The sequence below is a fragment of the Balaenoptera acutorostrata genome, chromosome 6, assembly GCF_949987535.1.
Source record: "Balaenoptera acutorostrata chromosome 6, mBalAcu1.1, whole genome shotgun sequence".
In the NCBI taxonomy this organism is placed as follows: domain Eukaryota; kingdom Metazoa; phylum Chordata; class Mammalia; order Artiodactyla; family Balaenopteridae; genus Balaenoptera; species Balaenoptera acutorostrata.
Genome location: NC_080069.1, coordinates 122828394 through 122854887, shown reverse-complemented (window position 1 = coordinate 122854887; position 26494 = coordinate 122828394). Strand labels below are relative to the sequence as shown.

The 26494-nt window shown below is 64.9% G+C and overlaps 1 protein-coding gene across 1 annotated transcript in view; it reads left to right on the top strand.

Annotated features, from left to right (window-relative positions):
* Window positions 1-23785, top strand: part of RXRA (retinoid X receptor alpha) — a 100995-nt gene extending 77210 nt beyond the window's left edge. Inside the window, 7 exon segments of the mRNA XM_057548185.1 lie at window positions 91-270; window positions 8949-9118; window positions 12365-12494; window positions 14402-14534; window positions 16142-16233; window positions 17980-18085; window positions 19803-23785. Of these exon segments, the coding sequence (XP_057404168.1) occupies window positions 91-270; window positions 8949-9118; window positions 12365-12494; window positions 14402-14534; window positions 16142-16233; window positions 17980-18085; window positions 19803-19950 (959 nt within the window). The 3' untranslated portion in view covers window positions 19951-23785.
* The last annotated feature ends 2709 nt before the right edge of the window (window positions 23786-26494 follow it).

Here is a 26494-nt window from a genome sequence, read left to right as displayed (position 1 = left end):
GCCGCGCTCCCAGGCTGGCTCCCGTACCCCAGCGGGACGAGCCCCTCCTGCCAGTTGGCCGCAGGATGCTCACAGCCGCCCCGCCTGCAGGCAAGCACTACGGGGTGTACAGCTGCGAGGGCTGCAAGGGCTTCTTCAAGCGGACGGTGCGCAAGGACCTGACCTACACCTGCCGGGACAACAAGGACTGCCTGATTGACAAGCGGCAGCGGAACCGGTGCCAGTACTGCCGCTACCAGAAGTGCCTGGCCATGGGCATGAAGCGCGAAGGTAGGTGGTGCTGGCCCTCTCCCTTCTCGGAGCGCAGGGTGTGGCTCTGGACTTGGCAGTTTCGCGGAGCTCCTTTGCATACCTCTGATGACGGGGTGCTCATTCCCTCCAGAGGCGGCTGCTGCTCCGTTGGCAGCACATCCCCGGGGGCCGTGAGCTCACTTACCGGATCTTTCCTGAGTACCCGCTGTGTGCTAGGCTCTGGGATTACGGAAGAGACACTCTCGGTCCTTCCTGCTGGCGGCTCCCAGCCCCGTTGGGGACAGACATTGATCAGAGCCTCTTCAAGGTCGTAGTGGGCCCGGCCGAGTGCCTGGGCTCCGGGAGAGGCAGAGGCAGAAGCACGGCGAGAGCCAAGGCTGGAGGTGGGAGATGCGGGCGCTGGATGAACGAGCCCGGGAAAGCGTGCGTGCGGGTCCTGGAGCCTTGTTCCCCCTGCTCGGTAGGGGACGGTCGAGGAGACCCGGGGTTGGGGGACAGCCCTGATTCAGGGCTGGGGGCAGGGAGCTCTAGAGACCATCAGGACGTTCCCAAGCCTGCTGGACGCCGGCTCGTCCTGGGCTGTGCTTTCTCCTACGGACCTGGCCGGGGTGCCTTGCGACCCCAGGTCCTCCCAGTAGAGGGACTCGGGCTGCGCGTCTCTCAGCCTTGGGTTGTGACAACATTTATTAGGGGGGGGGTGGGGGCGTGTAGCACGGAAGGCCGCTCCCCTGAGGTCGCTGAAATTGTCACGCTGTCCAGCCGGACCTGGGCCCGAGCCCAGGGCGGCTCCTCGTAGCCCCTTGCTGTCCGTGGGCCTCGGTTTCCCCAGCACAGGTTTGCTGGCTCCTGCCTTCTGGGTGACTTCTCTCAGTTTTGGTCTGCGTCCCTGCTTGAGTGTCCCGTGCCTGAGGCCTCGTGGGTTTAGGAGGTGCTGTGTGGGGTCCCTTCTCCGCTGCGGCTGTTCCCATGGTCCACGCGTGGCTTGTGTTTGTCCACCTCCTTCCCACCGGCTCCTGTCGGGGTCTCGGGCTGGCGTCTCACCACTGAGGACTGTCCTCTCGTGGGGACTGCAGTTTTCATCTCATTTCATTTATTTATCTCTTCAGCCCCACTTGTTCTTGCTGAGAAACCGAAACCTCAGCTGGGCCGTGTGGTCCTGCAGGATTTGCTCCTTGAGGCCGTGAGGCCGCCTGTGCAGTGCAGTGATGTGATGGGGGCTCGGTGGTAGCCGCTGGTGAGGCGCGGGGTGCCTCCTGGGCTTCAGCGTGAGCGAGGGGCCGGCCTGGGCTCCGGGCCTTCCTGAGCAGGGCACGTGTTCCATAGAGACCTTGGCCCACCTTTCTTTGTGCGGGTGGAGAAGCTGAGGCCCAGAGGGTCCAGGGCTTGTCCAAGATCACACGTCGGGCTGTAACCTGGCCTCTGGCTTCCAGTGCAGATCTTATTCCTTTAGGCCAGCAAGAGGGCAGAGGAAGCATGTGCCTGGCTGGGGGAGGCCTGTGCCTAGCCCTGGTTCCTCTGGCCACCCTTTGTAGTCAGGGTGGGCTTCCTGGAGGTGGTGAGTGCAGCGTGGTCCCTGAAGGATGGAGACTTGGGCAGGGGGCAAGCGTGTGGTGGGCAGCAGATCAGTCTGCATCCAGATGTGGAGCCTGGCCAGAGGGCCAGGTGCCAGTGTGCTGAGGGGAGGTGGGGCCCTGACATGCAGCTTACGGCTCAGGGCTCCCTTGTGGGCACCACAGTGTAGAGTGAGATCACTCGCTTGCTGAGCTTACCACCCCCGGTGCCTGATACCACGCCAGGCGCTGGGCACATAGCAGCGAGCCCTGGGCATCCATCCATTGAAAGTGACCGTCAGACAGCCAGGCAGGGCCCCCCAGGTGTGATCAGTGCTGCCTTGGGGGAAGCCCAGGGGACTGTGGGAGCCCAGAGTAGGTCCCTGGCCCAGCCATGGACATAAAGCAAGCCTTGGGTGGGCAGATGTCCAGCTGACACCAGAAGAGTGGAAGGGTGTTTGGCAGACCCCGTGCCCAGCTGGCAGGGTCAGCGCATGCCGAGGCCGAGAAACTCAGTGGATGTGGCGCCCTGTGGGGCCCCAGAGAGTGACCGTCCACGGGTCCCCGGGACACTTTCCCGTAAATGCTGACCCCCTCCTAAGGCCCCCTCAGCCTGTCCACCTATGAGCCTTGGGCAGACCCCAGCTGCCTGTTCCCCCAAGACCTGGGGGAGAGTGGGTGACACCCCTCTCCTGTCCCAGTGGAGCTGCAGGCTCGGGGCTGGGGAGGCAGCGGGTCTGACCCCTGTGCTCGCTGGGGGCTGTTAGGAGCGCCCGCTGTGTGCGGAGCCTCTTTGGGGACCCTGTCCTTGTCGCACACACTCTCAGCCGTGGTGCTGTGACGCTGTTCCCACACCTCCCGGGTAAAGAAACGGGGTGCAGGGGGGAGGGGCGCTCGCGGAGGTCTCAGGGCCGCCCTGGCGGGGCTGAGCTGCTCCCGTCTGCCTGGGCCGGAGCCGCGCCGCCCGTCTCTCCGTCTGGTGCATAAATCTGGAGCGCTGGGCGCGATCCCGAGGCAGTGCGGCCCTCGAGACCTGATTTATGGGCCATTAGATAAATACCTGATGCCATCAGGACCCCCCCCCCTCCCCCTTGCCTCCTGCTGGATTTATAAGTCACAAGCAGGCAGTCAAGACCCTCCTACACCGCCCTCTCGTGCTCCCAACACAACGTAAAACTCTCCTCACCGCCATGCGGCCCGCGAGCCCTAGGGCCACGGGAGGAGGCTCTGTCCTGGCGTGGGTGGCAGCGCCCGTCGTGCTTCCCATCGCCTGCGGGGCCCGGCCCACTGCCTCGCTCTCGGGAGGAGTGACCGGTGGCCCCGGCGCAGCCTCGGTGCCGGCCCTGCAGGGGGCTCGGTCCTGAGGCAGCCTCCTTACTCTCTGCTGTCCTGGGGCGACCCCTGCCAGGAGGGCTCCCTGGCAGTGGCAGGGCTGGTGGCAGCATGAGTTGGGGCAGTGTGGGGCCCAGGGGGACGGGGCCCCGGAGTGCCACCCCAGCCTTGGCCGGGAGCATGCAGGATGTGGCTTGTCCGCCCCCAGGGCCGGCCTGAGCCCTCCTAGGTGCCAGGCCCACACGGGTGGCCATGCCGACTGGCCTCGGTGCCGCACGACCCCTGGGAGAGGCTTGTGATCACACCCCTGGTACAGGTGGGGCACAGGCTTGAGGCTGGCCCCTGGACCGGCCGACCGCAGGGAGGGCCGACGGGCACCCCGCCCCGTGCTGGTAACGAGGGACGCGGCAGGCCCACGGCTTCTCGTGTTGGGCAACGGCAGGGGCGTGCGCACACACGCAGCCCCCGGGGGCTCGTTCCGCAGCATTCCGGGGTTGATGGGGCCCAGGTGGGAGGTGCCCCGCGGGCCAGCCCTCCCCGGGCTGAGCCCGGGCCTGTCCGCTGAGCGTGCAGCTGCAGGGCTCGGGGGCCTGCCCATGCTCCCGTCTGAGGGGGGAGACCTGACAGCAGCAGGCTGGAGGGTCACCCCGCTGCCCCGCCTCTGCTTCCTTCTTCGTCTCTGAGGAAGGCCTCTCCCCGTTTCCTTCCTGCGCCCTGTCCCCTGCCTCCGAGGGACTGGGGTGTGGAAACGGCAGCACCTGATGCGTGTGCACAGGCGGGCATGGCCCCGCATCCGGCTGCGGAGAGGGCCCCGCTGGTGCCCGCACCTCCCTGTCTACGTGGGGCGCGTGGCCTTGCCTCTCCGAGCCTCAGTTTCCTCGCGGTGCATGGGGGTGTCGGCAGGCTCCCCGAAGGGCCTGTTGGGGGGAACGTGGCGGGTGCCCCGTGCCTGGCGGGTGGTGGGGTCAGAGAGTGGGGGCCGCAGCATGTGCATGTGTATGAACCCGAGTGCGTGCCCGTTTGTGCGTGTGCATGCACCTGTATGTTGCACGTGATCATTCTTGTGTGCAGGCCGCTTGTCCTGGGTTGAGCCCCCTGAGGGAAGGAGGGACGTGTCCTCCGAGCTCGAGGGACATAACTCGCCCTGTGACCTCTGGCAGGGACATGCCCCTCCAGCCTTGAGAAAGAGGCAGCGGGGCCAGAAATCCTTGGAGAAATCCCGTCCTGCCTGCCCCGGGGGGCCATACAGGGGATGGAGGAACGGCCCAGCCGCTGGCGGTGCCAAAGCAAAGGAGGTGGCAGGCCTGTGGTCCCCCCCCAACCCCCACCCAGACACCCCTCCCACCTCGCGGCTTCCTGCCCGGCCCCAGGAGCCAGGAGGGCGGCGGTGGGCGCTGTGCAGGTTGTGGGGAGGGAGTCCCACCCTGGCTGTGGGCTGCTGTTCCCCTGGACGTCCGGCACTAGCTGTCTCCTGACGCCTGGGACCCCGCTTATGCTGGGCGTTGAGTGCCTCTCCCAGGCGCATGCTTGGCTGCTGGGGGAGGGTCGGCCCCGGGGGCTTTTCCTGGGGATCCCCGGCGCGGGGGCCCAGCCTCCTCTGCCCTCCCGGCAGCGTCCCCTCCCCGTGCCGGCCCCTCTGCCCGTGGCTTGGGGCTGGGAGGGTAACGAGGCCCTGTCTTGGCCGACGCCTCCCACCCGAGGCTTCCCGGCGCCAGCGGACGTAAGTCAAACACAGCTACGTCTACGAGGTGGTTGAACTGGCAGAGCATGAATCCCCAGCCTCCCTCCCGCCCCCGTGTTTAAATAAAACAATAATATCTGTAACAATGTTGCTCAGAGCGGCCGGGCCCTTCACGGCTTCAGAGTGCTTCACAGAGCGCTCGCTAATTAATTCTGGATGCCCCCACGCAGGAGGCAAGTGCTGAGGGACCCCCACCTGCCACCCCGTCCCGTCTGGAAGGGGAGGAGAGCCCCTTAACGGGGCCGCGTCATGGGGGCCGTGCGCGGGGACGAAGCCGCGAGCGTCCCGCGGGCGCCTCCTGCGGATCCAGCCTGGAGGCCGGTGCTGTCCTTGTCACTGTGTGGCTGGGGGAGCTGGGGCACTGAGAGGCCAGGGACTCACCCGGGGCCACACAGCAGTTGGGGCCGAGCAGCGTCTGATTGCAGAGCCTGTAGCTTTAAGCTGCCTGTTCTCCTGAGAGCTCAGCCGCACGCACCCCTTTGGTGCTCCGGGCCTCAGTTTCCCCACCTGCTAAAACGTGCCTCTCAGCTGTGTCCCAGCTCTGAGGATTTAGTGTTCTGTTCAGAGGACAGACCCTGGGGACCCCCACCCTCAGGGTCTCAGGGACACTGGCCTGCCAGGGTTCTGGGTCCCCAACACTCCGGATGCTGGTCCAGATCAGCCTGTGGGGCTGCCGCCCACCGGGTCCACTCTTCTGGTCTGTGACCCCATCCCCTGTAGCAGGCGGTGACATGAGGAGGTGCCCTGCTCCCCCCAGCATCTGCTGTGTTGGAAGAGGCCAGAGCCAGGCCGGCCAGCTTGAGCTCCCCACCCAGCCCCACCAGCTGTCAGACTTTCCAGAAGCACCAGGCTTGCAAAAACTCTGACTCCAGGCCTCCCGCCTGGCTCTGGGGCCCAGCTGGTGGATCTGAAGCGTGGGCCAGCCCCCTGTCCCGAGTCTCGCCAGACGGATGGAAAGTCTCTCACTCGAGTCAGCGTTTGGGTCTTGGAGAGCGCAGCCCCTGGCAGGGGCCATCCGTAAATAGCCATTTGTGGATGTGGGAAGGATGCAGGGCCGGCCCTCAGGGAGCCCCGTGGCCCGGAGAGGGTCTGAACGGTCGTTGGCGGGGCCGACGTGTCGGAGAGGGGTCCATGTGGACTGTTGCAGAGCTGTGGGCGGTGTCCCAGGAATCGCATGGGCCCGGGGGACCCCCAGGGAGCAACAGAGGGGAGCCCTCACACCCCCAGGCTTGGAGGACGGAGCGGAGGTGGGCTGGCAGAGCCCCTAGAGCTGTGGCCTGAGGAGGAAGTGGCCGCTGAGAACCGTGGCCGGGCAGGGCGGGCACCAGAGCCACGGACCCCCTCCTCCCTCCTGCTGGTCCCCTGCGTTTGCAAGACCCACCCGAGACCAAGGGTGAGAGGGCCCAGGTGAGGCAGCCCCGAGCTCGGGCCCCGGAGCTGGGCAGGGCGGGTGGGTCTGGAGGTAGGCGGGGGGCAGTCCTGTGACAGCGGCGTCTGCGGGAACAGGGCACTGTGTTTTGCCAGGTCCAGACTTCCTGCAGGGGACGGTAAGCCTCGACTCAGGCCCAGATGGGTGATGGCACGTGGGAAGCCCCCCGAGGGGCCGCACCCGCCCGGCCTCCGGAAGGCCTGTCCCAGCAGTCAGACCAGGAAAGAGGAGGGAGCGCTGAGAGCAAGGGTCCCCCAGGAGCGTGAGGGTGTGGGTGCCAGGCTGGGCTGAGGCTCACTGGGGAGGGGGGCTTGCAGGTGGCTTTGGGGACGGAACTCTGGGATGGGTCAGAAATAGGGAGAGGGGAATCCAGGTGGGATTGGGCTGGATGGATGAGGGGCACCAGCCTCTGGCCATCCCGGTGGGCATCCCTGGGAGGGCCTGAAGCCCCCTCGCCGAGTCCCCATCTGCAGGGCAGGATGGAGGCTGGGCAGTGGGCCAGGAGTCAACCGGCCTGAGTCAGCTCCTAGGCTGGAGCTGACCCAGGGCCGCCGGCTCGGCCTCCTGCCTGTGTCACGTCTTCTATCTGAACGTCCTACCCTGAGGTCCCCTAGGAGTCGGGGGAGTGGGCCGTTGACCAGAGCCTCTCGGTGCTGTGGTCCAGAGTGTGGCGGACGCAGCACGCTGGTCCCTGGGGACGCAGGCAGAGTGGCTGCCACGTGGCCCGGGCCCAAGCAGGGTGCGCAGGGGCTTGTCCCCTTCCTCCGGCAGGGCCTGGCCTGTGAGTGGCAGCGTCGGCAGAGACCGTGAGGGCCTTCACACTTGTGCAGGTGTGGCTCTGGGCCGTGGGATCCATCCCGGCAGGAGCGGTCTGGGAGCCAGGCTGCGTGGTGGCTCGTGGCCACCTCCTGTTCCACCCCCGGAGGACCAGTGTGGTGCCCGTCCAGTTCTCAGGGCCCTGGGATTCCGGCCGGGGAGGAGCTGCCCGTGCCGCTGGGCACTGTGGGGGGCCCGGGCCTGGCCCTCAGGGCCCCCCCAGGTCAGGATGATCTCCCATCTCTTACTAGGAACCTTGTGGACCGGGGTGCGCCCCAAGAGGCGGGCCCAGCTCCACCCGGCCCTGGGCTCCATGCTGGGGGCTGCGTGCAGGCCCTTCCCCTCGATGGGGATGGGAGTGTGTGACAGAGGTTTCACTGCAGCCCTCGGGAAGTCGCCTCGCACAAGCTCATGCTTTGCTTTGGGGTCTCCAGGGGCCCCAGGAAGCCTTGTGTGGGGTGGGGGCTGAGGAGCTGGCCCTGAGGAGGCCGTGGGCGCCCTGGGAGTGTCGGGGGACGTCTGGACATCTGCTCTGGCTCAGCAGAGCAGGACCAAGGGAGGGCGGCCGGCGGCGGTGGTGGGCCCCGTCCTGGTGCTGCAGCCCTCGCTTAGTGGCATCTTGCGCGTCCCTGGGGAGGCACAGGCCCAATACGCCCAGGGGCTCCCCCGTGCTGGTGCTGTGTGGGCAGCCTCTCCCAACCCGCCCAGGCCTCCTTTTTCCGGGTCCAGGGCCCTTGGTGTCCCCAGCAGAGGAAGGGGGGGTGTGAGGGTCAGCAGAGGGCGCTGCAGAAGCCCCCGGGAGCCTTCTTGGGTCTTTGCGGGGCTCTGGGTGGGGTCCATAGCCTGGCTCTGGTTCAGTGTCGCCTTGGGCCTGCTGGGTGACCTCAGGGAGGTCTCGGCCCCTCTTGGGAAAGGGCGGCTTGAGCTGCATGGGCTGTGAAGTCGAGGGTCTGTGAACGCCCAGCCGTGGGGTGCCTGGTCTCCTCGGCCTTCCTCCCACGTGGGTCTCCGCGGGGACGTGTTGGAATGAACCGTTCCCTCTCTGCCTCCTCCCATCAGCTTCTCTCCCTGGGTTCCCAGAAACTAGGCTGCCCCCCGACTGCAGCATCTGCTCAGTCTCTACCCTCGTGCTGGAGCCCCGCACCCGCCCGGCCGGCCCGGGCTGTCCCGTCTCAAGCCTGGGTTTGACCCAGCTTGTGCTCTCCCCCAGCCCCTCTCCTCCCCGCAGCAGAAAGGGACCATCAGAGATCTGCCTCTCACCCCATCCTTTTCCTGGGCACATTGGACCCTGTTCTCGGCCACGCCCCCCCCACAGTCGCACCCCTTGTTCTGCTCTCCAGCTGACACGAGAGGCCCTTTCATCAGCAACATCTCTGCTCTGGTTCTAGGCCTTGACACATGCTACCCCTCCTGCCTGAATTACTCTCCCTGTTTTTCCTGTTCCTTCAATTTCATTGTCACTTTATCCGGGAAGCCTTCCTGGCTTTGCCTCAGTCCATAGCCCATCAAAGCCCTTCTCACTCCACGCTGGGATCCCTGTTGAACCGTCAGCTTCCTGAGAGCTGGGCCCCATCTGCCCTGGCCCTGGGCGGGTCCTGGTGTGACCCATAGGCGAACGAATGAACGAGAGGCGGCGTGTTCTGTTCTCAGAGCGCACAGCCTCCGGGAGGCCAGGCTTGGGGCAGAGGAGGGGGCCGCAGTCTGGCCGGCTCTGAGCAGCGTCCTTCTCCCCGGCCCCGGCCAGCTTGTGGGCGCGCCGCTCGGGCCCTGGCGGCGGAGGGGCTGCCGCGGGGGCTGCGGGCTGACAAGCAGCCTCCCCGTGCCTCAGCTGTGCAGGAGGAGCGGCAGCGGGGCAAAGACCGGGCTGAGAACGAGGTGGAGTCCACGAGCAGCGCCAACGAGGACATGCCAGTGGAGAAGATCCTGGAGGCCGAGCTGGCCGTCGAACCCAAGACCGAGACGTACGTGGAGGCAAATGTGGGGCCGAACCCCAGCTCGGTGAGTGCACACCCGCCCTGCTCTGGGGACCGCGGCCCCGGGCGCGCTCCTGGGAGGGAGACCCCCTCTGTCATGTCCCCAGTCGGGTGGGTGAGTTTGTGGTTGTTTGGCTCAAAGCCCAGGCCTTCATGGTAACCTTCAAGCTTTGTGTTGTCTCTGGCCCGTCGTCCAGCCGGGTTTCAGGGGTTCTGTGTCTGCCCCAGGTTTGCGGGCAGCGTTGGGTCCAGACTTCATCTGTGTCTCCCGTGTGCGGTCAGGGTGGGACCACAGCCCTGCGGCCTGCCCTGAGGTCGCCCTGGCCTTGCTCCCTCCATTCTGTCCCTGGCTCACAGTGGCCCAGATGGCACTGGACACACCTGTCCAGCTCCCTACCCCAACCCCAGGGCCTTTGCATGTGCCGCTCCCTCTGTTCCTCCTCAGGCTTCAGTCTCAGAGAGGTGTCACTTCCTCGCGGAGCCCCTTTCCCTCTTGACCCCCCTGGTGCCCCTGTTCTGTGGGCTCAGAGCCCCTGACGTTACTCTTCACGGCCCCTAGCACATGGGGGCCACACCGCAGCGTGTGTGGTGGGTTAATTCTCCATCCTTGCCGTCAGGCTGTTCCACAGGACCCTGCCCTGCCCGTAGGTGCTCTCATGTGGCCCCCACCCCCATCTCCCGAGTGTGAGGGTCCCGTCTCATCTGTGGGGGGTCACAGGCCGCCCTGATGCCCCGCCCTCTGTGATGCCCCAGGACCACGGCCCCTCTGAGACACCCACTTGGGCTGCGTGCCAGGGAAGGCGGGCCCTCTCCTGGGCGTGCCGCCTCTTATTGTAGAATGACTCCCCTCGGCTGTGATCCTCAGCAGTCCGTCTGGTCTGTGGTCCGGCCCGACCCTACCCTACGCCCCCTCTCCAGTCCCAGTGCGGGGTGGGGCGACTGCGAGGGCTTCACAACTGAGTCGAAACCCTGAAAGAAAAGTCAGGGGATCAACCAAGACCTGCCAGCTTTTAATTTTGTCAAGTAAGGATGTTATTTGGAAGAAAACAAATCTGCCATCTTCGCTCTCCACGAATTCAGAGCAGGCGGAGGGGGGTCTAGGGGACAGGCGGGCGGGCCGGCCGGGCAGAGGGTCTGCCCTCGTGCTGCAGCTTGCGCTGGGTTGGCCTGGGTCCCGCTCTGGGGACGGCTCGTTAGGCCCCTTCCCTCGACGCCAGCGACACCTCTCTGCCCTGGGGCAGCCTCGGGCCTCTGCCTGGGCATCCCGCCGTCACCTCCTAGGACAGGGAAGGTCTCTCCCTCTCAGGCACGGGCTGGAACCCCAGACACTGCCGTTGAATGAGGCCTGTTTTGTCTCTGAGTGGGAATCCAGGCTCGGAGAAGTTAAGTAATTGGCTGGAGACCACCCTGCGGGACGGAGCAGGGCAGAGCTGGAGCCCCCTCCCCCAGCGGAGCCCCCCAGGCCTAGTCCTGCACCTACTGTGCTGGCAAACTTTGCCCCCTGCTCTAGGCGTGACTTCGTGCTCACCTACAAGGCCCCGGCCTGCCCGGGGAGTGGCTCAGGGTGACAGCCTGTGCCCCGGGCCTGCTTTGGGCCCCTTGAGGGCTCGGAGGGGGCCGTTGGCCAGTGGCCAGGGAGAAGGCCCGACCCCTGGGGCTCTCCTCGGGTCTTCCCCACGCCCCCTGCTTCTCCCTGCCCCCCACCATCGGGCTTGTGCTCTCACCTCGAGGGGCTGCCCTGCGGCACGGAAGGGCAAGGAGCGCGGTCCCCGGGGAGTGGAGCCTGGCCGCGGTGGCTCTGGCGAGAACCTGGCCCTGACCTCTGGCACTCTAGCTGCTGGGTGTTTCGCTCGTGTGAGCCGGGACCCCGTGCGGGCCAGGCTCTGCCCGTGGCTGCCGCTGTCCATCAGACGGGATGGGGTGGGCGCTGCCCGCAGGGTGTCCTGGGCACATGGTGTCCGGGGCCCAGCGAGTGTGTGGGCTTCTGGTTGACGCTCCTGGGAGGTTTGTTGGGGAGCAGGTGGAGGAGGGGACGCCGCGTAGGCTGGGGGCTGGCCCCCCGCGGGTGGCAACGGGGGTGTCCAGGGGCTGGTGCCTGTCTACCCCTTCCCCCTGAGGTCCGCAGACCAACTGGCCACGCTCCCCAGCTGCCGCTTCTCCCCGAGGTCCCAGGTCCCCTTTCTGCATGCCTGGCTCTGTCCACCCTGATGGCCTCCGTGCCAGTTTGTCACCGGGCCTCCCACGAGAGCCCTCAGCAGGCCCTTCACGGGGCCGGGTTGTTGAGGCTGCGTCACTGGAGGGCGGATGGTTTCCGTCAGGGGAAGCTCTTCCGAGGGGGCCTCCCCCATGGGGCTGCCTGGCCGTCATGGTTTCTGGAATGAGGGGTTTCCACATCCCGTGCACGGGCCTCGGTCCCCGCCCCCTGGGCCCAGAGGGTTCTCCACCCGAGCCCCACAGGCTGGAGCCGGGAGCAGCAGGGTGCCGCTGAGGCCGCCCAGGTTTCCTCGTCTCTGAGAATGACCGGGGCGTCCCCTTCTGGCTAGAACTTTCTGGAAGGGCCTCTGATGCACCCCGTCTCTCTGTGTGCCACCTCCGAGTCTGGTAGGAAGAAGCAACACCGGAGGGGCTGGTACCCACCCCCGAGTCTGGCCTGTGACACGGGGTCACCCGGCCCCAGCCCCCAGGGCTGCGGTGGGGACTGAGTAGGTCGTAGCATGGTGACCTTCCTGTGGCTGCTAGGACAAGGGACCACAAACCAAGTGCCTGAGACAGCACAGATGTTAGTATCTTACGCTTCTTGAGGTCAGAAGTCTGAGCTCAGGCTCCCTGGGCCAAGTCAGGGCATCGGCAGGGCTGGCCCTTCTCGGGGAGAAGCTGCTGCCTGGCCCGTCCCTGCTCTGGAGGTGCCCGCGTTCCTCGGCTCCCGGCCCTTCCTCCGGCTTCGGGGCCGGCATCCCTCCTCCATCTCGGCCTCCATCCTCACTCCTTCTCTCCGCTCTGACCTCCTCCCCCCTCCAGTAGGGACCCTCGTGATGGCACTGGGCCCACCCACTTCTTCCGGGGTAACCTCCCATCTCAAAACCCTTAACTCGGCCACGTCTGCAGAGTCCCCTTTGTCGGGTAAGGTGACACGTTAGCAGGTTCTGGGGTATAGGACGTGGGTGTCACTGGGGGCGTTGTTCAGCCGCCACTGCCGGGTAAGGCGTGCGGCGGGGCCTGGTCTGGGGCCGCGTTCTCTGCTCGGTGCTCACTGTGGTGCCCCTTCCTCCAGCCCAATGACCCTGTCACCAACATCTGCCAAGCGGCCGACAAGCAGCTCTTCACCCTGGTGGAGTGGGCCAAGCGGATCCCGCACTTCTCTGAGCTGCCCCTGGACGACCAGGTCATCCTGCTGCGGGCAGGTGAGTGGCCGGGCCTGGCGGGGGCTGGGCAGGCACGGACAGGAGAGGGGCGGGGGCTTTGGAGCCCCGCGGGTGGGACGCGGCCTTCCTCCTGCTGTGTGAGGCCGCAGGGAAGGGGCACGGGCCGGGGCTCCTGCTCCAGCACTGCCCCCCCCCAGCCTGGGTTTTCCTCCCCTCCCTCATGAGGAGGGATTCAGTGTGGGGTCTCTCCTAGTGGCCCTCAGAGGGGTGAAGGGCCATCTAGGGGACCTGTGGAGAGGGAGGGCTGAGCATGTCCAGCAAGGGCTGCCCTTGGGGGTCTGTGTGTTCTGCCTTCTCCCCCCACTGAGGCCGCAGCCCCTTTCCCAGGCTGGGCTTGCGATGCGTGAAGCTGGTGCAAAAAAAAGCTCGCTCGGTGCTCAGCACACACCCCACGGCCGAACAGGTTGTGAGGGAGATCCTGGGACCCGGGGGCGGGGGTGGGGGGATGAGAGCGGCAGCTTTGGAGTCCCGACGAGGCAGCTGCCCGCCTTCCAGGCCGTTCTCTCATCTGGAAAGTGGGCATGACGGCCGTGCCGCGTGGAAGCCGGTTTCTGCTGGGACACTGGGGTCCTTGGCGCAAAGCTCCTGCCAGAGAGACAGTAGGGACGGGCCAGCTGGGAGGTGCTGGGCGGGAGCCCCGCCCCACGGGTCCATACGTGCGCGCTGGGCCCCGCGGTGTGCACCTGCTGACCTGCGTGCTCTGGGCCTGTGCCGGGAGCCGCAGGAGCATCGGGCCAGCCCAGCGCCTGCCGGGCCCACTCTTGGGGCAGGAGGGCAGGTGGCAGCCGGGTCAGAGGTAGGAAGGGGCTGGGCGGGCCTCAGTGGGGGATGGGAGGGAGAGACGCAGAGTGGTCGCAGAGTGGCAGGGTAGGGCAGGCGCTGGGGGGCTGGTCCTGCCCCTCGCAGAGCTCTGGTCCTCGGCCCTGGTGTTTGGCCAGCGGGGTGTCCCTCCCTGCTGAACCTGGGGGCGGGGAGAGCCCGTGCCTAGAGGAGTTTTCCGTCTGGGGCACAAAACCCAACACCCAGAGCCGTCAGACCCGCAGGGTTGGGAAAGTCTGGGACCAGGGGTTGGAGGGGATTCTGACTCACTGACCAGGCAGCCCCTTCCTCTCCCTGGGCCTCAGTTTTCCTCTGTATAAAGTGGGGCCAATACTTGCTTTGTAGGGTTGAGTCAGGATTAAATGAGATGATCCTTGTGATGCTGTCAGCTACCAGCCCAGAACCTTCAGGGCGCTCGGGAGTGGAGGCTGTGACGGTCACTAGTGATGGTCTTGTGGGCTGATTCACGCTGTTCAGTTTATAGGGTCATTGAAACACTTGCTCACAGAATCGTTTCCATCCCTTTTTGTAGCCCTTGCACCTACTCTGTGTGCGCCAGGGCCTCACGTAGAGAGAGCGGCGAGTCGGCCTTTGGCTCTAAACACACCTTGTTTCAGCTCAGTAATTTACTGTTTTGCGGCATCCACAAAATGTCAGGCTCTGGGAGTTGGCCGTGGGGGCCAGACTGGCGGCAGCTGCTCCGGGGCCGCCTGGAGAGGGTCCTGGGAGCTCCCTTGTGCTCCGTGGCACAAGTGTCTGGCACTTGCAGAGAGAGACTTCCCTGGCACCCTAGTTTGGGAGCCCGGGTTAAACTACGCCACAGGATGTGCTCTGTGCGGGACTTCTCAGGGCCTTTACTGCACGCACTGTAGAGGCATTTCCCAAACGTCAGTGCTTGGGAACTTCCTTTCTGTGGAATGGTCATGGGCTCGGGGTTTCATGGAGCCCACTTTGGGAACCGTGGCTTGGGAGGGTGAGCGCTGCCTCTGGGGGGCCCAGCGGGGGTCGGGGGCAGGGCGGCCCGGGGGTCTGGAGCCAGCAGTGACCGTGTGCTCTCCCCGCCGCAGGCTGGAACGAGCTGCTCATCGCCTCCTTCTCCCACCGCTCCATAGCCGTGAAGGACGGCATCCTCCTGGCCACCGGGCTGCACGTCCACCGCAATAGCGCCCACAGCGCGGGGGTGGGCGCCATCTTTGACAGGTGGGGGCCCAGCCCACGGCCGTGACCTGCTTGGCCTTTGTCCTGTTCACGAAGGTTATACTTGCGGAGATGCAGAGAAGTGCAAGGACTGAGATTAAAATCCCCCCGGGGATACCCGACAGCCGCAGCTGACGTTTTTGGTTTGCTTTTCTCCAAATATGTTTTAAAGTCCTGCCCGTGGGAAGGAAAGCTGCCCTATTTTTAATGCAAAGGTAGACTGTGCCGTAGATACCGTTCCGTGGTGCTGTCCTGTCGGACGCGGCCGAGACTCTTCCGAGCCGAGACCAAAGCATCGCAGCCCCTGTGAGCCCGCGCGCACCCTGTCCCTGGGTGCCCGGCTGCATCTCAGCGCTGCTCCTGGTGTGTCCCCGGTGGAGACACCGCTCTCTGCCCCTCTGCCCCTTCTCGGCACGCAGCCAGGGGGGCCAGTGCTGGGCGGTGGGCAGGGGGCTCCATTCAAGTGCCTCCAGAATCATGGCCCACCTGTGCTGCACCAGGCGGGGCGGACGGGAGCTGCTCAGTCCTGTCTCTGGGCCTTGCCTAAGAGCCCAGAGGACCTGGGGACCTGGGTGTCAGCTCAGCCAGCCGGAGTGGGAAGGGCTGGGGAGGGGCATCCCACAGACCCTCGGGTGGGGGGCGCGGCACAGGAGTGGGGTGAGTGGGAAGGAGCCGGAGGCAGGGGTTGGGGGTGGGGATGGTGGGGGGAGGGGTCCCAGGTGAGCCCCCGAGAGCAGGAGCCTTGAAGTCAGAGGGGAGCGGCAGAAGCCCCTACTGTAGCCCCCAGGGATAAATGTGGGAGTCGTGCTGCCCCGTGGGACAGCTCAGGTAGAAAAGAGGGGCACCACGTACCGTGGGCAAGCACTGGTTTAGACACTGTAGGGATGTGTCTTTGCCACAGGACGTTTCAGGGCCTTTAACAAAAAGCTCACGTACAGAAGTGCCACCAAAAGGGGCTGCGGAGTGCGGGGTTTATTGCCCGCAGACGGCTTCTTTGGAGAGCACGTCCCTCTGGGGGGACGTTTAGAAGTGCAGCCCCACTCACGCACCCAGCTGACAGTTCTGTGGTCCCAGCTGCTAGAGGGGTGACGGTGATGGGAAGGTAACAAGTGGCTGGTGACGGGAAGTGGAACGGAGCCTGCTCCGGCTGCGAGGAAGGAGCCAGGAAGCCAGGAGCTGGGGAAATGCCTTCCCGCGGGCGGACTCGAGAGCGCGGCAGGAATGCGTCACTCAGGCCTCGGCCTCAGGCGGCCGTGTCTGGTCTGCAGCCCCGTGGGGGCGTGTGGCAGTGGGCTTTGCCCCGGACGTGCGGGGCCCTGGCTCGCCCCGGCTGTCACGAGGTTCCTCTTTAGTCTCTGGCCCCCCAGGATAAAATCCCATTCGCAGACCTTCTTGAGCAAGAGGCGTGGAGCCCCCGGGGCGGGATGGGACAGGCTGGGTGTGGGGACTGTCCCGCCCTGTCTGGACAGCTCCCTCCTCCGGTCTCCTGGCTCTTCTCAGCTGCCCTCCAGGCCCACACCGGGCTTCCCGAGTCCTTTGGGTTTTTCTGGCAGGCCCTGTGAGGGGCAGGGTCTGACTTGGACGTCGGCATTTGCCTGCTTCCCCCGCAGGGTGCTGACGGAGCTGGTGTCCAAGATGCGGGACATGCAGATGGACAAGACGGAGCTGGGCTGCCTGCGCGCCATCGTCCTCTTCAACCCCGGTACTGCCTTCCCACCGCTTCTCCTGCTGTCAGGCCCGGGCGTCAGCCCACCGGGGGGACTAAAGGCCCCGGGCTCTCACCCCCGCCCCACCGCTCACTGGCGCTGCGGCGTCGGCGACCTGCCCCTTCCCCGAGCCTCGGTGTCTCTCTTACGCTGCGGGCACAGCCATGCCACCTTCTTCCCAAGGCCCTTGTGAAGGTCGGACGAGGCCTGTGCAGCCGAGCTCATCCTCTGTGGTTTGGTGAGGCCTCTGGCCGGGCCTTTGGGCGCTGTGTCCAAAGGGAGGCCCCACTCGCACCGGCATCCTGGGCTCCAGAGGAGACGGCCTCTTTGCGCGCTTCTGCTGCCGAAGTTCTGGAGCCCGGATGTTTTGGGGGTGGACGGGGACACCGGGGGCAGGTTTGGGGCTGCTGAGGGCTTCTAGGGGGAGGTGCAGGGAGCTGACCAGGCGGTGGGAGGATGGGACGGCCCTAGGGGTCACGGGCCCTGACTCCTGGCCCTCCATCAGCTCCAGTGCTGAGGGCCAGGCTGGGGTGGAGATGGAGTCCGCTCATGGGGACAGCCCGTTGCCAGGGACGTGTGTTGCCCAGGTTTGTGCTCGAGCCCGTGACCCTGCCAGCATGGGAGGCTGAGCCACGTGTCTCGGCCCTGCCTGGCGGGATCCCCGTTGAAGTCGTGCATGGCTTGGCTCCTGGCGCTGGTTCACCTGTTGGGGCCCAGGCTTGGGGTTGCTGGGGACAGAAGGGAGATGTCTAGAGCTGGCAGAGCCCCAGGGCCTGGGGGAGCCCAGTTGCAGAGGAGCCTGGCATGTTCCCAAGGTGCCCAGGACCCCAGGCCACCATGGCATTCACGCTGGGCCACAGTGCTCCTACTGGGACATCAGACATCTAGGGCAGGGCCTAGATGTGTGGGACCCCCTGGTCTGGGACTCAGAGGCCGACAGACAGCAGTCCTGTGCCACGGCTGAGCCCGCAGGGGCTGCGTCAGCTTCAGACCAGCAGCAGGGAGGCTCTAGCCTCTGTCCCCTGAGCCACTAGGACGGACCATGCCTGGCTGGGGCCGGCCTCAGGGCTGTGTGAGCCCAAGTCCAGATGCCCAGTGATGGCTGCTGTCCGGGGGCAGTGGGGGGAGAGAGAGGGAGGCTCGTCCAGTGTCAGCTTGCTGGGTAACCTCAGGAGATGAAGAAGCACAGGGGGCTTATTAGCAGAGCTTTGCCCGGCCGGGGGGCTCTCAGTGCCTCAGAGAGGCCTGTGACAGCTCACCAAGATGAGCCGGGGCGGCCTGTGCTCCTCAACCATACCCCTGGGCCCTGGGGGTTTTGGCGACCCTGGTCCCGGGTATCTCCGTCCACAGGCAGAGCCTTCCAGACTGGGCTCCTGCTGCCAGGGTCCCAGGGCTCAGGATGGCTTCAGGGCCCCCCCATAGCGTGGGTCTGGCTGTTTCAGGTAGAAGAGGGTTTGGAGCCTTCATCTGGCTTGAAGGGGCTGAGACCCAACGCAGCAGAGGCCTCTGGAGTCAACCCGGTTGCCATGGTAACCAGGAGCCGCCCGGGGGCAGGCCCATCCCACTTTACAGATGGGGCCGCTGAATGGCAGGAGGTCAGGGGACTGGCCCAAGGTCAAGTGGCCAGCAAGCAGCAGGGCCAGGGCTCGAGCGCAGGGCAGCCTCGTCTGAGTGGGGGCTCTGGGTCCCTGGGGCAGCTTCCCTGGGCAGGGCTCTTACCTGCGGCCCCTGCTCCCTCACAGACTCCAAGGGGCTCTCAAACCCGGCCGAGGTGGAAGCGCTTCGCGAGAAGGTCTACGCGTCCCTGGAGGCGTACTGCAAACACAAGTACCCCGAGCAGCCAGGAAGGTGAGCCTCGGCCCAGCCTCTGCCTGGACGGACCTCGGGGTCTCTTTGCAGACCCCCTGCCCGGGGCAGGACCCCCTCACCAGCCCTTCAGACACTCTTGTGAATTAGAAGGCGACACCCTGCCTTCATCCAGGGCAGTGGGGGATTGAGGTGCTCTCCCGGCCTCAGCGGGCACGCTCTCACGCTTTCTTGTAGCCCCGCCAAAAAGATGGGCCCAGCGCCGGCACACAGTAGGTGCTTGTCGCTGTAAAGCACGTAAACGAAGTCAGTGCTTTCCTCCGCCTGCCAAAGGGAACCGCTAGAGGCAGGGGCCTGGCGTGCTCACCCCTAGCAGGGAAGGACGCCAGCACATAGTAGGTGGTTTATAAGCATACGCAGAGTAGATGGCCGTGGTCTGCAGACCTGCCCGTCTCTCCTGGCCGACTGTGGGCCCCGGAAGGGCTGGAATTGTCTCCTTTCTGGGTCCACAGTGCCGGGCGCGCCGTGGGTGTCCAGGAGAAGGGGGGGAAGCATCAGTGGCTTCACGGCATTCCAAATCTGTTGTCCTGATGCTGCCCCCTCCCTCTCCCGCTGGCCGCCCCGCCAGCTGGCACACACGGGCCGCACAGGGTTAACTGTCTTGCTCAGCCTCATCTGGTTTGGTTTAGAGGGAAACTTCCCGGAGGAGGAGGAGGATGAGAGGAGGGGTGGCAGGCCCGCCTGTTTTTCCTGGCTTCCCGCCCTAGCCCATCTCGCCAGCTCAGCAGAAAACAGCTCGTTCTCTGGCCCCGTTCCAGCCTCTAAGCTGCGTTTCTGCCTTTAAAACGAGGGTAGTGTTGCAGCCAAGCACGGGGCTTTTCCCCCTGAAATACAGACACTGTTAATAATTAATGAGGCCCTGGGGCCCCTGGAGGGGCATGTGGAGAGACCAGGCAGCAGTGGGATGGGGACAGCGTGGGGGGCAGACGTGGATGTCCCTGGAGAGGCATGTGGCCCCGTCCCCCCCCCCCGCCCCCCCACGGCAACTGTCCTTGGCAGCGGGGCCACTAAGCCTGGCGTCCCTTTTCCAAGAGGCTCCCAAAGTCTTCCCCTGTTCCTCCCCCACCCAGCGTCCTCCCCAGAAACCCCCCAGGGGGTGGGCACGGCCCGAGGAGCCTCCTTCCCTCCCACCCGCCCTGTCTGGGCATCAGGTGACTCTGGCCGAGCTCTTCCTGGGGAAGGTGGGCGCTGGCGTGGGGCCCCCTGGAGGCTGGTCCTTGCTGAGAAGGGCTTGTTGGCGCTCAGACCTGCTCCCAGCTCAGGAGCAGCTTTACCTTTGGCGCCCCTGCAGCCAGAGGCATTGCTGGTACTCAGATCTCTTCTCGTAGCCCTTCTTCCTGCTTAAAATCCTGCTGTAGCTCCCTCTTGCACTGGAGAAAGCCCACGTGTTGTAACTTCCCCACGAAGCCCTGTTCAGCCTGCCCCAGCCCGGCCACTGTCTCGCCACTGGACCTTCATCCCGGATCTCCACCCTAGGGGTCTCCGTTCGGGGTCTTCTGCCTCCGGGCCCCGACCTGCTCTGTGTGCTCGGCCTGAGAGACCCCCCTCCCCGTCCAAGGCCCAGCTCAGGCAGGTCTCCTGCCATGGCGGCCTCAGGGGGATGGGGCGGTGAGCCTGGTCCCTTCCCCAGGGGGCCGCCGGGCGCCAGGACGGAGGGTGGGAGGGCCCGCCCGCCCCTCACGCGGCTCCTGTCCCGCAGGTTTGCCAAGCTGCTGCTTCGTCTGCCGGCCCTGCGCTCCATCGGCCTCAAGTGCCTGGAACACCTCTTCTTCTTCAAACTCATCGGGGACACGCCCATCGACACCTTCCTCATGGAGATGCTGGAAGCCCCGCACCAAATGACTTAGGCCCGTGGCCCGTCCTTCGCACCCGCTGGTCCGGCCGCCCCGCCCGGCTGCCAGCTGCTCTTCTCAGCCGAGCCTGTCCCGCCCCTCCTCTGCCTGGCTGTTTGGACTTGGGGGCGTGGCCTGTCACTGCTAAGCCTGAGATGTGCTACCACCCTCGTTATTTTCAGTACTACTCGACTGGACCGGGCAGTGGCCATGCTGGGGTGGCAGCCGGAGTGGCAGGAACTGGTGTGAGCGCCGGGGGAGCCCGGGCGGCTCACGGGGTCTCAGGCCCCCGTCCCCGGAGCTACAGTGGTCAGAGGGTGGCTTTGTTGCGTCACTGTTTTGTTGTCGCTGGGTTTGGAAGTATCCCGCGCGAGGTCCTCTGTTCGCAGGGAGCCCTCTGCTTCCTGTGTGTGCTGGCAACCTGCCAGCCCGGCCTCACCCACAATCGGGAGGAGGGGACAGGTGCGGGGGGGGGGGGGGTTGGCATTTCATTGCAAAAGACCCCACGTGCCCCCTGGGAGGACGGGAGGGGCTCTGGGGCAAGCAGCCTTGTCTCCCCTCAGAATGAAGGGTGAGCAACCCGTTTCCAAAGATGACTTTCAACTTTGTCCCCGAGCCAATCAGAACAGAAGCTGACCTCTGTGCAGGGTTTGGGGGCCACCTCAAGGCTGCAGGGGCTGGAGTCAGCTGCCCACCCCACCCCACCCCTCCTCATTTCTCTCTTTGCATCGTCCTGGTTTCAGCTTCTTCTCCCACATGGTCCTGTCCAGCCCTGGGTAACCAACACCCCCCCCCCCCCAAATCTTCCAGTCTGTGCAGAGGGCCAAGGCTGACCCCACTCCCCAGTCCTGGAGGGCTAGCCTGGTCTCTGGCCCTCCTGGAAGCACTGGGGGGGCCATGCCGACCTGGGCTCTGCTGACCTCTCAAGGGCAGAGGTCACCACCAAGGAGGTCCACAGGGACGGGAGGAGAGGAGAGTCACTTTCCCCAGAGGGTCCTCGGGCAGCTGTGCACGTTGAAGGAGGGACTTGTGGGCACATGGCTCGGGAGAGGGGGCAGATGGTCCGTTCTGGAGCGCTCTGGGTAGAGAGGCCCCTTCGCTGGCTGTTCTGTCCAGAGGACTCTTGGGGTCAGGAACCGTTGAGTGCCAGCACCCTTGGGCCGGGGCTGGGTGCCCCTCAGGGACAGCCAGCCCGGCTGTTGTCTTGGCCGGCTGATGGAGCACTTTGTGGGAGCTCCATCAACACCTGCTCTGGTTGAGGGCACCCCACCCAGCCCACCCCACCCAACCCTGCACCGGCCCCTGAACCTTTCACCCAGCCCAGGCAGGCAGGCCCTCTGCCCCTGGGGCAGGGGCGGGGGTGGGGTCTCTCAGGTTGAACTGGCCTCTTTTGCACTGTAATGCCCTCCCTTTGGTCCGAGTACTTTCCATTTTCACGCCTCGTACTCCCTGAACCCAGCATTTGTCAGTCGTGGGGGCCTGAGCCGGGCCGGGGGGCCGGGGGTAGGGGTTAGGGAGGAGTCCTGTCTTCTCAGCCCATCAGGGGGATGCCTGTCTTCTTCCCGCCGCTCCCCACCAGAGAGGCCCCAGAGCGGGGGTGGGCGTGGGGGCTGTGGATGCCCTCCCCCCAAGTCTGTTCCCCCAGGTGCTGCAAGGGTGCCCCTGGGGCTGGAAGGGGAGAGGCCGGCCTCCAGGCCTCTAGGGAGGAGGGAGTCCATTCTTTGCCCTCCAGAGTCTGGCCCGAGCTCAGCGTGAGGCACCTGGGCAGAGGGTGTGGAAGCTTCCACAAACACGTCCTTTCTCTGGCACCCCACCCCGCCCTTAACTTGGTGGCCCAGGCGAGGCGTCCCCTGCCACACAGGCACCCCCAGCCCCGTCCACCATCTGAGGCAGAGACGGGGCGAGCCCACACCTACCTAGTTGTCCCTCTTCCCAGACTCTCCCTGCAAGCCTTGGCAGCCTTTGGGGGCGTGCTTGTGTCAGGCAGAGGGACGCCGGCACCCTCAGGGGTCTCCCTCTGGGACCCCCTCCCCCTGGGAACGTAGACCGCCCCCCGGCCCACCACCCTGGTGCCTTCCGCAGCCAGATGCACCCTGTCCGCACCCAGCCCCCTCCCGCTCCCCTGGACCCCTCGGGAACGTGGAGGCTCCAGTGGGGAGAAGCCAGGATGGGCGCTTTGCTGGGGGGTCGGCCTCGTGGGCGGGCTGCCCGTAAGGCACTGAGGTCCCCAGGCCACCCCCTCCCAAAGCCAGAGATCCCCTGGCCCCTCGCCACTCAGCCTTCCGTGGCCCCGCCGGCACGGCAGCATCTTGGGCTCTTGGGGCTGCCATTTCGTCTTCTCCTCGGTCCGCTGTCATCGATGTTGTCATGCAGTGCTGTTTGTTTGAAAGATGATGGTGGGGAAACGGCACATTACTCAGTAGAGAGGTAGGATTTTTATTTAACCAGACCTTCAGTAGTATTACCAATCTGGTTCAACTAAGGTGATTTTTTGTAATTATTATTATTATTATTATTATTTTGGTGGGACAATCTTTAATTTTCTAAAGATAGCACTAACATCAGCTCAGTAGCCATTCCAGTGCCCGTCCCCGCCTGCTGGGCGCTTCCGGCATGTCCCCTCCCTGCTTGGACATCAGATGGGGCTCCCGAGGCCGAGGAGTGAAGATGACCGCTCCCCGGGTTTGGAAGGTGTTGGCAGAGCCAGACTCCGACTCGTTCCCCGTCAGGCGTCTCCTCGGAAGCTGGCCTGCCCGGGAAGGTCCGCCCAGATGGCTCCCGGGTCAGCCCCTGGCCCTCTTGTCCCCTGGGGGGGAAGATGTCGCCACACTCTCGGTGTTCCGGAAGGATTCGGGCTGGCAGGCCGGTGGCCAGTGCTGGAGGCCATGCCGAGCTTCCTCCTCCGTGGGGGCCCCTGGGGGGGGCCCGGCCGGAACGTGCAGCTAGTGGGTAATCAGCTGATGTTGTCCCCATCGCGGAATTCGGTCCCTGCCCACGCAGGTGTGTGGTATACAATGTACATGCTGTACAGAGACCCTGTGTGCACAGACCTGCTCGCCATCCACACACGTGTACCAGTTCCCAGCGTTTTCTGTTTATTTTTAATCAAGACTTTCCTCCCCCCCCAACCCCCCGTTTTCCTACAGATTTGCTTCATGTAAGCAAGTACGTAAGGACCCCTCCTTTGGTGAAATCCGGGTTCGAATGAATTATCTCGTGGCAAGGAGATGCATCTATTTTAAGATGCTTTGGTGCAAACAGGTTTAGCCGTTCCCAGTCCTTAGAATGCCTTAGCCGGGATGCGTAGCTCACACTTAGAGAGGATGACACATACACACAGAGAAAAGAGATGTCTAAAGCATCGGGAAAGGTAGAAAAAAATCTATTTTTGTACAAATGTAATTTTATCCCTCATGTATACTTGGAGGATGTGGCGGGGAGGGGGGACTTGTTTTGTTTCTGCTTCTAGAGATTGAGGTGAAAGCTTTCTGAGTCAACGTTGGGACGCAAGGCGGAGCGGAGGAGGGAGCTCTCGGGACGGGGCACGGGCTTCAGACGAAACCGCGGCACGTAGATGTTTTCTTTCTGGGGCAGGAAGGTGGGCCTGAAACTTTCAAGGGTTTTCTTCCCCTTTCGAGTAATTTTTAAGCCTTGCTCTGTTCTGTCCCTGTTGCCAGCTGGCCTTCCCGAGACTCTGACTGTGAAATTACTTCCCCACGTGATTGTTCTCGAAAACTTCGCGGCCGCAGGTGCCGGGGATTCACGAACAATGGTGTTAGAATTGTGGAAAAGAGAAACTCAAAGCCAAACGTGAGAGGAGAAACAAACAAAACATGAGTGTTTAAAAATACATCCCCATTCAGTTTGCCTTTGTGCTGGTGGGGTTTTCCTGTCGGTCTGGAAGTCACCCACGCCGGGGGCTTCCGGCCGCCCTGGAGCGGGAGGGCCTGCTGGCCTCGCCCTGACCTGGGCCGGGTCCACACCAGGCGTCCCAACTGCACCCCGGACGGCGGTGGTGGCCTGTCCAGGGTGGTGAGATTGCGCCCTGGGCCCCCCTCCGGATCACAGAGCTCCCGGGAGCCTGCCTCTGTGTCTGGGCCCCGTCCAGAGGCTTCCCGAGAGGGCTGCCCTCAGCGTCCGAGGGGCCAGGTGTGGGCTGAGCACAGCCCCGGCGTCCACACTGGCTTGAACGGGCGGGAGGTTCACACACAGCCACAGAATGAGTGATGTCATCGAACTGCCCCATTCGTGAGCAGGTAGCGACACCCCTTGTCCTCCCACTCGTCCCCATGCTGTCTGGGGGCTGGGCTGGGCCCGGCTGCAGTTTGGCGATGGTCCCCGAACCCTCTTGTGTACCTCCAGCCGGCAGGCACCCTCCAGGGAGCCCCGGGGCGTCCTGGAGCTGGGAGCCTTGAGGGCCAGAGTCCCGCCCGGTGGTGCCGGACACGTGGTACCGAGGGCAAAGGTGGCTCCAGGCAGGAGGGCGTGAATCTCACCACGAGGCCTGTGGCCCCAGAGGCAGGGGCTCCCCTGGTAACCCCCCTAGATGTGCTCGTGCACATACAGTATACACGGGGACACGTGCATTCACACACGTACAAACACTCGTACACACGTGCACACACACCACCTCACAGAAACTCAGCGGCTCCTGTCCCTACCAGGGCTGCAGGCCGAGCCAGCGGGACTCTGGAAGCACAGGGCACTGAGGCCTTGCCGCCGAGACCCACTGCCAGGTCTGCTGCTGCTTCATGGGCGTGGCCTTGCCCACCAGAGCTCAGCCTGGACCTCCTGGAAGGGGCGGGCACAGGGAGACAGCCTCCCATGGCCTCCGAGCCTTGCTGGGACCGGCCCACTCTGGTTTCCTGTCATAAAAGCTCAAATAATACCAGCCGTGGGGGCTTCCTCTTGGTCTGAAAAGTGGGTCAGCCCTGGGGGGCCTGGAGAATTGGAGGGTTGCCACCCACTGAGGGCCCCTTGCCCTGCCTTCCACATGCCCAGGCCCGCTGGCTACCCTGGCCCAGCTCTGGGCCCAGCCTCCACGGATGGATCCTGCAGGGGTGTCTTGGGCAGGGTGCGAGGGCACAGGTGTAAGCGGGCCCTGAGGAGGGATGGCTCCGATGGCTGTAGGGCGAGGAGGGGCCACTGGGATCTCGGGAAGACCAGGGAGAGGAGGGTTCCTCGCAGTTTCCCAGGCTGAGCAGGGCAGTGACCGAGATGACCTATCCAAGCCCAGCATCCCCCAAACGTTGTCCAGGACAGAGGCTCCAGGGAGCACACCTGGGGTGACGTTACCCTTGAGGAGAAGCAGCAAAGGAGCCAGTAGGCAGAGGGGGCCGAGAGGTGGGTGAGTCCGGGTGGGCAGGGCTCCGACACCCGACTTCTTGTGGTGAGCTGTGCCCCTGGCGAGCCTCCAATCAAGCGGAGACCCAGGCTGCCTACGGGCATTGCTTGGCAACCTGGCTTCTGGCCTCTCTGCTGCCTCCAGTTGCCATGGTGACTCCTGTCCTGGGTGGTCCCCCTGGACCAGAGATGCTGGGCTTGATAAGTTTATCACCAGCAGGATCAGGTGGTGACAGGATGAGTCAGCAGGGCTTGGGGGTTGTAACCTGAGAGGTGAGATTTGGGTGGGGGGTTTTGGGACGGAACCGTGCTGAGCACCCCTGGATAACAGGTTCTGGGCTGGGTGCCGGAGCCCAGTGACAGGAAAGGGCTGGCCCTGCCATCAGCAAGCAGGCAGTGTGATTGGAGAAAGGGCATGTGTGGGAAATGGGGGGACATCCTGGGAAGATGGGGTGAGCCCCCCAGTGAGGCCCTGATGGCCAGCAGGGGATGCAGAGGACAGAAGAAGAGTAGGTGTCCTTGCTGGGCCCGAGGGCTGCCGTACCCAGAGTGACGAGAACCCTGCAGAGGTGGTCAGGGGAGTTGAGACCTCAGGCAGGAAGTGACCGGAATGTGGAGGGTTAGGGAGAGGGGCCTTGTCACGATTTCAGTCCTCAGCCCCTGCTACCCACACAGTCCCACCTGCCCCCAAACGCGGGGGCTCCCCTGCAGTGGCGAGTCCTCCCCAGCCAGGACAAGGAGAGGCTGCTGCCTTAGTACGTGCCAGTGTGGCTGGGTCCACGAGGGGGACGGCCAGCCAGCTGCCTGTGGACTTCCCATCTGTCCTGTCCCTAGGGGAGGCGTCCCGACTGCCGGTGACCTCGAGGACTCAGTGTCAGAGTGCACTGGCCATTTCATCCCCCCGCCCCCGCCCAGCCGCAGAAACCTTCTACCTGGATGCCCGGAGAACCCACAGGAGGCTGGGAGGGGGCTGCAGCCCCGGGGCGGCCTCCCTGATGCAGACAGAGCCCCTGGGAGGAGTTCTGAGTAGGGTGACGGGGCCCAGAGGCAGGCCCAGCCCAGCCCTCCACCCCTGTTACGAGGGACCCCTGTAGAAGGGTGCGCTGGGTGCCTCAGAACAGAAGCTTCGGGGCCAAGCTGCCCCAGGTGCGAGGCGGCACTGCCCCCTGCTGGAAGTGCCGGGGCAAAGCCCACCCTGGTCCCTCCGGTCCCTTGT